The 11103-nt window shown below is 43.9% G+C and overlaps 1 protein-coding gene across 4 annotated transcripts; it reads right to left on the minus strand.

Moving 5' to 3' along the window:
• Positions 1-800: 800 nt before the first annotated feature.
• On the minus strand, positions 801-10523 carry LOC311105904 (nucleotidyltransferase MB21D2). 4 transcript variants are annotated; one of them, XM_084148129.1, is made up of 4 exons: positions 9965-10054; positions 7835-7941; positions 7516-7649; positions 801-3760 (listed from the first exon to the last, which is right to left on the minus strand). In XM_084148129.1, exons 2-4 carry the CDS (start codon positions 7867-7869, stop codon positions 2496-2498), a joined length of 1434 nt encoding a protein of 477 aa, XP_084004255.1. In that variant the 5' UTR covers positions 7870-7941; positions 9965-10054; the 3' UTR covers positions 801-2495. The 4 variants fall into 4 exon arrangements, with proteins under 4 accessions (XP_084004255.1, XP_084004257.1, XP_084004256.1 ...); XM_084148131.1 differs by lacking the exon at positions 7835-7941 and having other exon boundaries at positions 9965-10493; XM_084148130.1 differs by lacking the exon at positions 9965-10054 and having other exon boundaries at positions 7835-9956.
• Between the last annotated feature and the right edge of the window lie 580 nt (positions 10524-11103).

Below are 11103 nucleotides of genomic sequence, written 5' to 3' on the forward strand. Positions count from 1 at the left end.
TCTCTGAACCGTTCACATTAAACGAGCGTCGGTGATGGCCGTGTGCCCCGAGTAGGCAACGACATGGGGATTTTTTCTCCGATCTCAAAAACTTGTCTGGGACAGCTAAATCAGGGCCAAAATCGTGTAGTGTACACCCGGCTTTACACATCTGTACCTACATGCACCTTATATATAGAAGCAAAAACCTATGTAATTATATTGCAGTTGAATACATAGATACAAGTTGATATAAAACTTTAATACCTGTGTCATGTACAACTGCAAGGATTTGTAAATCAACTCACAATGGAGACAATTTGCATTCTTAATGCTGAGTGCCAAGCAGAAAGGCATCAGATCCCATTTTTAGAGTCTGGTATGACTCGATCTGGGATCGAACCCCCAGCCTTCGAATCTCAGGGCGGACACTCAAACAACAAGGCCTCTGAGTTGGTATTTACAAATGTAATGCATATAAAAATGTAAATGAGTACACAAACTACAAATAGGGATACTGTAACGGCAGAACCTAGAACCATGCAAAGTGGGACCCATCTTTCATATCACAGTGAGATCATGTAACGCCCATGTCAAACTCATTCCACAGAGGACCGAGTCTCTGCGGGTTTTCACTCCTCCCTTGTACTTGATTGATGAAATAAGGTCACTAGTTGGTAAGGAACTCCCCTCACCAGGATGTCTAGGTCTTAATTGAAAGGAAAAATCAAAGACCAGCAGACACTAGGCCCTCCATGAAATAAGTTTGACAACCCTGATGTAATGGATATAATTTGGATACAAAGGGCCTGACAACAGTGTAGGATCCTGTACATCTTTATTCATCACACAAATTGATATTGTTTGCAACATACTGTATCAATGTGCATCAGACAAGCAACTGTTTAATGTTATACAACGTCGTTTGTCAATTATTTTCAAGCAGTTTTCTCTTTAGGGTTGTTGTTAAATATGTTTCATTACATTTTAGCATGTTTATAGTGTTACCATCTACACAGATCTCAGATTAATCACACAATTTGATTTGATGTGGTCATTGTAGGCCGAACGAGGAACTTGCTCTCCCTCTCATACAGTATGGTCACGTTTCAGGCCAACTACATTGCAGACGTTGCATTGCATCAACCCACGGTCAATCGATTTGCACAGTCAGGCATCAGATTGCTATATTATTTGATGTGATATGACATCTCATAAAATGTGATATGACAGCTATCCAGGCGTTGTGAGATTTGGCAGGCGTCTGCAATGTAGTCAGTCTGGAACGTGGCCGGTATGCCTTTGGAACAGCAGAGGCATAGAACACATTCTTCAGGCCACACAACTGATTAGTCCGAATTGATGGTAAGGCAGTGTGTTTGATCCCTGCCGATGGTGAGGTTGCTAATTTGGTCCATGACAGGTTTGTCTGATAGAGGCCATGCAATTCGTCAGTGCTGACAGTGCCGCTGCCAGATTGGTCCATACAAATGATACAGGCAGGATCCCACTGCTGTTTTCCAGTACTATGTACACAGTAGCTACGCACATGTCCAATTAAAATTAATAATTGTGTGTTTGTTCACTTAATTTGCATAACCAGTCAATCATAAAACATATTCATAAGGTCAGCAGCAAATATGGAAAATAAGAATCACAGTAAAATGTTTCAGAGTTCCCTATAACACAAACAAACAAAAGGACAAGGTCCCAGAGTTCTGGAATATCACAAATACGTATTACATACACCATTTCACTGATCAGGAGTGTGTATAATGAGTGTTAGCACTTGTATGTGTGGTGTGTGTGTGTTTGTTAGTTTACTAATTGCACTTGAGGATGAAGATATGTGTATCACATTGCCGGTCAGATATCTGCAGGTTTTTGGCATATTCTGGATACATCTGGAACTGTTCACTATACACATAGGACATGGACATGACTGCACAGAGAATGTAAAGTTAGAAACAACTTGTCATTGCGATACAGCTTATTGGAATAACAGCTCTAAAACATACTCTAAACTAGTAGGTATTCATTCAGAGCATTTTGCCCAGCGGAGAAAAGAAAAGACCATTGAAATTGGCTTCCTAAAAGATATGCAACATTTCAGACTTCACTTCATAGCACAACTTCCACCATAACTGTGTGCCTCTACATTCTGTGCAAAATAATACCAATGTCCACACACACACACATATCCACTCAACTCTCTCTATGTACAGTTATGGCGTTAGTACCATCAGTTCCCCTACAGGGACTAAGACATTCCTTAACCTTCTTCCACCTGTTTTATGTAGTCCTGTAAAGGCCTTGTCAAGGTGACATGGGCATTGTAGGGTTGATGGGGTGTGGGGACAGGTAAACAAAATGGGAAGACACCATTGGAAAAAAGCACCTCACAATGCTCTGTGGCGACCGTTACTTGGGAAAACGACTAATTTGACGACTTGACCGATAGATCTAGTCAAAGGGAGAATGGGTGCTGTGGGGGGAGGAGGAGAAGAGCATTTTTCTCAGAAGAACTTGTCGTCGATGCGGAAGTGTGGCCGCGTCACGTCATCTGGGTTGATGAACACCGAGATGGACTTGCCAGGGTTCTCCGTCACCAGCTGCTGCAGCTTCTTAGCCAAGCGGTCATCCGGCTGGTGCTCGCCGCCCGCGTCTGACTGTGGTGATGGCAGGTTTGAGGCGCTACTGCGCCAATGCAGGTCCAGGGTCAGCCGGTTGGCCGCCTTGGCGTGCTCAATGGTGGTGCGCAGGTGCTCGGCCGGGTCGGAGCGCACCGAGCTGAGCTTGCGGGCGTGGAGCATGGCTGTCTCGTCAGACAGGTGCTCCAGCATGTTGCACTGTGGGATGAAGTAGTTGGGGCACATCTTGTTGACCAGGCAGTTCTGCAGGTCGTCGATGAGGCCTAGCAGGAAGTGGGCTGAGAAGTCTTCCTGGGACAGGTAGGTGGCAGGGAGCCGATCGCAGGCCCACAGCATCAGGCTGCGCAGGTGGTAGGGGCTGATGGCCTTGGGCCTTGACAGCAGCTTGATAATGATGGCCTTGCACGCCTGGTAGGCCTGCATCAGACTGGCCGAGATGCACTTCTTGAGCTGCACTTCGCTGCGGGCGAACGACAGGCGCCACTCATTCTCCTTACGGCCCTTGTGGGAGCAGGCAGGCACCAGGTAGAAGCCGCTGATCACCTCCTCCTCTGTGATCTTGCCGTCCCAGAAGTGGTTCTCCATCAGCCAGCTCTGGGCCACCGCCGGCCATCCCTTGAAGGAGACCACAGGCACGATGTCATAGAGCATGCGGCTGCTGCCCACGCCCAGGATGACGGAGATGATGGTGCCATTCCGCTCCACCTTCTCCACGCGGGGCATGCCGCGCTGGGGCTTCTTCTGGATCTCCACCAGGACCACGCTGATGGACTCATAGAACCAGTCAGCCACCAGCGTGGGTGAGAAGAAGTAGTTGGTGGCGCCGTTGATGTGGTCTACCACTGTGCAGCAGTCCTTCCACTTGTTGATGGTGTCCTCGTCGAAGAGGCGCAGGCTCAGCCACGAGTGGCACAGGGCTGAGTGGCGCATGTCCAGAGTGACCGGCTGGTTGCGGTCGTGCAGCTTGAGCGCGGGCACGAGGAGGGTAAAGTCCATGTCGTAGTCGGTGCCGCGGGCGTAGACACTCAGCTCGTTTAGGTCCATGTCGACCACGCCCTCCCGCACACCACCTGACAGCAGCAGGTACTCGTTGGCCACAGGGAGCTTCTGGTCCAGTTTCTGCACCATACCTGATGGGAGAAGGATGAAGGGGGATTAATAGCGGCCTGTGTGGTCCAGCGGTTAGAGTTGGCATGGGTTCAAATCCGGCCCACTGCCCTTTGACACAACCTTTCCTATCTGTTCAATAAAAAGTACAAAAAATACAAAAGGAGTGGGACTGTCCCACTCCTTAAAAAATAGGGGGATGAATAAACAGCATATAGCTAGCCTATGATTAGGTTTCAGCAGTGCAAATGCTCTGCGTTATTGTCGCAATCCACTCTGAATGACACACTTGAGGTAGAGGACGCCTCTAACCACAGATCTAAGATCAGATTACCCTACCCCCAATACTAACCTTAACATTCAGCGGAGTGGGAAAATATCTGATTAGTGTTGTTTAGATGCAACTTAACCTATTACCAGTAGACCAGAGGGGTATACTACAAAGCAGGATCAATGAGTTAGCCAGCTAGAAATATCTATTTATTTTATGGTTCATTAAGAAAGCTGAACTTGGAAGTGTTTTTGGTTGTTGAGTAAATTTTCCATGCTTGCTTTGCTTCGCTTTGCTCTGCCTTGCATGCTACCCCTTACCCACACGAGTCTCGGGTTCAGCTGGCTCCGGCTGACAGCACCCGGTTAGGGGCACCCACCCAGGGTTACGGGAAAATGTAGGGTAGACTGGGCTCTCAAACCCTGATGGGCAGCCAGTCTAGGAGATGGACAACTCCAATTACAAAGCCTTAATGGCTGACCAGGCGGATACAGGAGTCCCTTCTCCCAAACGGCTGGAAAGGCGGATGAAGGCGGCATCTGATAACTGACGAAATTGGATAAGAGTGTCTCCTAAATGACTAAAATGTAAACGTAAAAAAATAATATACCCCTCTGGATACTAGTGTTGTACCACATCTCTCTACTAGGGGGCAGTGCAAGCCAATTTCCACCCAATCCCTCCAGCCTGCAAGTCTGGGCAATAGAGGCCTATTTCACACCCCCACCAGGGTGTCTGTCACAGTCCAACCACCACGCTGCCCAGTGCCCACTATGGGGATAACATACAGAGCCAGACACTAGGCTATATTGATCTTTACACTAGTATTTCTAGGCCTAAACATTTCAGCGGTTGGATGCGAAATTATGTTACGTTCAGAGCAGAACCCATATTTTTTGGGTTCCATTCCGGTGTTCTGACCAGAAAATAAAGTTCTGAACGGGTTGGAACCAATAAAAACAACAACTGAGAAATCAACATTGTTTTTTCATTTAGCTCATTAATTTACTCTCCCAATTAGTGCAGATTGAGCAGCTTGCTGTGGAACGGGTAAGATAGTGGTTTACATTTTTGATTGGTCAACTAAGTGCAGTCGCGAGATGCGACTGAAATTGGGGAGAGAGCGGTGGACATGGAGGGGGCTTGGCTTGAATCATTACATTAATTGAAATGTGTTTAGGCTTTTACTAGCAATATAACTTCACCAAATTATATACTAGACATTAGGAATATTTTTGGAACTAAAAGATAACATTATTAACCGGTTCTCAAGATTTGAAAATAACGGTTCTGTCCCGGAACACTAGAGATCACTTTCGTGCCCGGTTTTGTTTTTTTGTTCTGTTCCCTGAACCGGTTCCAACCCGATACATTTACATGACATAATATTAACACAGGCCAAATAATCTCCCCTGTCAAAGTCATCCTGCCATCCCATAACATTTCAGATGTAAAAAAATTACTTGGCATTAGCTTGTGCATCGTTGGCTTCTGGGTTCTGTGTGCACTGCACTGGACTGAGCTAGCCTAGCATGCTCCGTTAGCGTCGGCTGAGTTTATCCATGTGGACTGCAGTGCTCTGCCTCGTTTTGTTTTCCTCTTCACTGATTCCAGGAAGTGTCTGTTCCCTCTCAGCAGCCATAACCCCCAACATAAGAGACGGGCCCGAGTGGCTTGGCGCTGTGGTCTACTGTCACTGTTTGTTTGAGACACTGTGACTTTGGGAAACTGAGCGCAAGAAGCTTAAGTGTGTAGGCCTACAGCGCAAGTGTGTGTGGGCTTGTATTACTATCTTTGTGAGTACCGGAAATCCCTAAAAAGTCCCCACAAGGATAGTAAAACAAGGAAAACTCTCCCTCATGGGGACATTTCCCAGGTCTCCGCGAGGACAAAGGCTATTTTAGGCTTGAGGGTTAGCTTTAGGGTTACAATTAGGGTTAGGGTTAAGAGTTCAGGTAAGGTTTAGGGAAAATAGGATTTTGAATGGAAATAAATGTGTGTGTGTGACTGTGCGACTGTGAGTGTCTGTCTGTCTGCTACTCTATTTGTATCTTTTGCTCACATCATCTGAGTGAGTTTTCCTGGTGTCCAGTTTTCTGCACTGCTGCTGAACCACCACAACAGTGAACCTAATATGCCAGTCAAATCAAAGTTAGTGCAGTGGTATTCCTATTTTTTCCTGCAAATATATTTTGATTTTTATATCAACAAATAACATCCAATTCATCCAATTTTTATGAAACCAATAAATACATTTACTTCATAAAATTGTATTTTTCAAATATTCTTTCTCAAATACGTTTTTATGTTGTCCCATACAATGACCCGTCATCTTCATTATTTTTATTCTTATAAAAATAAAACAAAAATAATAAGAATTTTGGGGTCATGACCAGACTTTGAATCCAACTGAGTTAGTGGGCATGTTTGAGTGGTAAGGTTAAAGCAACCGACTCTAGACGAAAGCTGAGTAGTAAAGACATTTGTTTATAAAAAAAGATCTTTATAATTTTGAAAAAAACATGTCGCCAACCCCCATATCACACACTCACAAACGGAAATATGTGTGTGTACATTGTACAATGAATTATTGAGAGAGACTCATATCACATTAATTTGTATATCCACTGCTATTTATGAAATGCGGCAAAGTTAGTTCCTGTTTCAGTCATGTTTTTGGTCAGTTCGTGAGCCAAACAAACCCCCCTAATGATTGGTTGACAATAGAGCCTCCCACAACGTAGGCGATGCTGCTGAATGAAGTTGGTGAAGAGCAACTGCAGAAACTTGCAGTCGACTGCAGTCAAAACTTCATGACCTTTGATCACATGATTTTTTGTAGAGATCATGCAGTCAACATGTATTGGTATTTATTAGGATCACACTTTGAAAAGCGGTGACCAACGACTTTCCAAAAGTGATCTGCTCGAACGCGCCCACCGTGATCAGACACAGGGGTTGTTCAACATTGCAGCCGACAGACTAATCTTCAAGTCACCTTCCATCTTAAATAACTACTCATTGTTATTTGAAGATCAGTCAGTCAGTCACAATATATCCATGATACATTACCCAGTGGGCAAAACCTGGTTGAAAAGACGTCAGTATGACGTCTTATTCTGGTCGCAATTGTGACCTCTATCTGACCAGCTCATCATAATTCTGACCACTATATTGCGTTATATTATGTAGGCTACTGGTCATAGTTAAGACCTCATCATAACCTGGTAATGACCGCCTGACTACAGCTTATTACCTTCTGTAAAAAGGATTGCAAAGGATAAAGTTGTATATTGAAAACATTGTTAATTACATTTCTATTTGTTTCCATAGGCACCAATTAAAAGTTTCAATCTGCAACATATTCTTACATTTAAAATAGATCAAGCAATGGCAAAAACAAATCTAGATCACAATTCTTTGCACATCTGCATACAGTAATTGTTTCATAATTCACCCACAGACATTACATGCATAGAAAGACTGGGACAGAGTATATAAACGCACATTGGTTTTTTAAATGAATGCTTAATAAGAGAGTGGTGTGATCGAGTAGATCCTCATCAAGGACCTCAGAGCAGAGCAGAGAAGGCGATCTGGAGTATAGTGACCCTCTTGAATAGTGGTGTGATGGGTCTGATCTGCAGTGAAGAGAATCAGCGCATTACAACTTTATCAATTTGAGATTTAAAAAGAAAACTAGAAAAGGATGTTCCTGAAGACACTTTGTGGACTCAAAGTATTTCCATGGTACTAGTTGAAGAAGTATGTCACAGCTATAGCTTAGAGAGGTCTTCAAAAAAGAGCAACTTGCTCATATACGTACTTTGCGTCCTCCTCCACCACGGCGGTCAGGGACATATTTTAGGACTTTCCCGAGGGCCCGCAACAACACATCAACCTCCTGAGTTTTCAGGCTTTTCATGACACTTACTGTAAAAAATGTGCACACTTTTTCTAAAGTTATTGTGATCATCATCGCTCTCTGTCCGTCTGTCCCACACACATACACAGACAGAGAGGCAGAGAGACCGATAGAGCGAGAGAGAGACACACTGTCATTAGCTAAACAGATATCAAAATATCAAAATGTTAGCTAGCTGCAGCAGGTAAAAATGTAAACTTACCATGTCCATGGAAGATCAGCTAGAGAGCTAATGTTAGCTAGCTAAAATTAGCCTGTTAGCAAAACTTTCCTTGATGTTCTTCTCCCCAACAAACCGCCGCTTTACTTACAAAAGTAAAACAAGAACTCAGGAGAATGTTATCGAAGTTTTTTGTGCACATTTCGAGAAGCTGTCATTGTTTTCCAGCTGCGTTGTTGTGTAGCCTACCGGGCACTCTGTCCCAATGACACTTGAGCAATGCGCTTGAATGCTCAAGCTGCCTGCACTGCGCACAGATTCCAATCCAAGTTTTAATTGGAACAGATATGCCTACCTCCTCATTTAGCTACTGAAATTAAAATAACAATGCGTGCAGTAATTTGAATTGCTCAAATACTTTAAGAGAAAATATAATTGTCATATTTTCAGTGTCAAATTCAGGTGCAATAATTTCACTAATTATTTAAATTAATGGGATAAAAATAGGGGTTTGTAAATACATGTGGATTGTAGTAGGATATTGCAATAAAATACACAGGCCTATGTGTCTTTTGTTAAGTTCTGAAAACGAATTCAGTTAGTCTATAAAAATCTAAATTGCATTCAGTGGAACAGAAGAAAATGCACAGCATAATAAATTAACAGTTACCATTAGAAGCCACACACAGTTAATTTTTGTAAGGGTATACTGTATTATTGTGCATGTTTATCTTACATGCTGGTAGCCTAGAACAAATATTATGGAAGTGAATGTGCACTTTTCAATTCGGTGGACTGCAACTACGAAAAGCCATAGCCTGTACTAAAATCAACAGCATTTAAAGCATAGATCCTCTAAATTATGAACCATATCTGATGGCTATAGGGCCGCAGAGACTGTCACACATTTTAGCTTGCTAATGACCTAGCAAATTCGATGCCTTGGAGGTGAAATATAAAAAACTATTTAATTGGTATTTCATCACCTGCCGGATAAAAACTTAAAATGGCCCTACTCCTGAAAAAGTTAATCGGGCCGGATGAACTGAAGTGGACTCGCCCGAGTACCATTAGCCTCAGCCCAGAGTAATATGATTATGCCGCACTCGGGAAGAGCTCGGCCCGCATGAAGCCCCCTGAGTCCGAGTCCCCCGAGTCTCAAACGGAATAGATCCAGCTTGTTGACTGGGTCCATGAGACCCTAACCCACTTTGGTGCGCTCTGCAGCTGTTGTTTGCCAACTGCTCTAAGCTGAATCATGCAAACCCTGCTTTAAAAGAACATTACTCCAATTTGTATAACTGCAACGGTTCCAGTGTCATATATTCAATGGGTGCATGGCCAACAAACACTATGCACGTTTATTAATTGAGTAGCATTTAGATAACTGGTCAGTAGTTCGATCAGACTTCAACCAAAAAACATATTCTTCATGATGTCATGAAAAATATGTATTAATCTGGTTTATATGGTTATAAAACCTCCCGACCAGATTTCAACCACGCCGTATTCCCTCGAGCATTGGCACTCACATTTAGTTTGCAGGCGGTGCAGCCCTATGAATGATGTAAGACTAAATTCATACATAATTATATTGTTCAATTTATCTAGGACTGGACAATGACGGGTCAGAGATTAAATAGATATTAGGGATTTAGAGTCAGCCTTTTGATTTGATATCTTGATCTACACTGATAGATTTGAAACAGCACACTCATTATTGCCTCCATTCACCACTGATCAAGCTAGCGGACTGTAGTTGTTATTGAGAATTGTCATAAATACATTTAGCGTAATAAAAACAGTTCTGCCTCATTCTAGGTTCAAATGTCAGCTAAACAGACGTGATTTCCCAACCGACTATCTCTTACCGAGCATGGAGAAAATGAAATCCTTGGCCGTGTGGATCTCGAGCGCTCGCTGGTCGTCATATTCTCGCTGATCGTGTTTACTAAATTCCTGAATCAATCGGTTCAAATCCTCGATTCTGGCCCCGGACCTGAAATCGAGCTCGGGGTAGCTTGGGATGATCTTGTTATTGTTCGTGGAGCTGGGAGTCGCAGTGGGGCTGTTTCCCAAGCTATTTACGGACCCAGCCCGGCTGGTTAGCGCAGGGGCCGCCATGTTTGCAAGAAAAAACAGCACTGTGAACGCAGGCGTCCCAAGGCCCCACACTGGCTACCTCGGCTTCAGTTCAGAACATTGGCCGCTGCTTGCACCAAACAAATCGGAGGTCCTTTAAATTGTACACGGGGTGTGCAAAGTGCTCTCCCTTTGGCTCTCTTGACGCTCATCTGCGTGGCTGTGGTTCAGTGACTGTTGGGGATGGTCTGTCGAATCGTAGGCAAGGTAATTGTCATAGCTAGTGTGAGAGTGATGAAATCAGAAGTCGATGGTGCTGATGATGACGCTAGCCGAATCAGCTCCTCCAGAGCGACAGAATTGCGCTGGCGCACTTACAGTGAGGGAAAAAAGTATTTGATCCCCTGCTGATTTTGTACGTTTGCCCACTGACAAAGACATGATCAGTCTATCATTTTAATGATAGGTTTATTTTAACAGTGAGAGGCAGAATAACAACAACAAAATCCAGAAAAACACATGTCAAAAATGTTATAAATTGATTTGCATTTTAATGAGGGAAATACGTATTTGACCCCCTCTCAATCAGAAAGATGTCTGGCTCCCAGGTGTCTTTTATACAGGTAAGGAGCTGAGATTAGGAGCACACTCTTAAAGAGAGTGCTCCTAATCTCAGCTTGTTATCTGTATAAAAGACACCTGTCCACAGAAGCAATCAATCAGATTCCAAACTCTCCACCATGGCCAAGACCAAAGAGCTTTCCAAGGATGTCAGGGACAAGATTGTAGACCTACACAAGGCTGGAATGGGCTACAAGACCATCGCCAAGCAGCTTGGTGAGAAGGTGACAACAATTGGTGCGATTATTCGCAAATGGAAGAAACACAAAAGACCTGTCAATCTCCCTCGGCCTGGGGCTCCATGCAA

The sequence above is a fragment of the Coregonus lavaretus genome (assembly GCF_964263955.1).
Source record: "Coregonus lavaretus genome assembly, chromosome: 30".
Lineage (NCBI taxonomy): Eukaryota > Metazoa > Chordata > Actinopteri > Salmoniformes > Salmonidae > Coregonus > Coregonus lavaretus.

What these genes read in the sequence shown, in the direction of transcription:
- LOC311105904 (XM_084148128.1), bottom strand. Translation starts at nt 10,217, where the DNA reads ATGGCGGCCCCTGCGCTAACCAGCCGGGCTGGGTCCGTAAATAGCTTG. An exon ending in TTTCATTTTCTCCATGCTCG is followed by an intron (nt 3,761 to 9,964) that starts GTAAGAGATAGT and finishes TTCTCCCATCAG; the next exon opens with GTATGGTGCAGAAACTGGAC.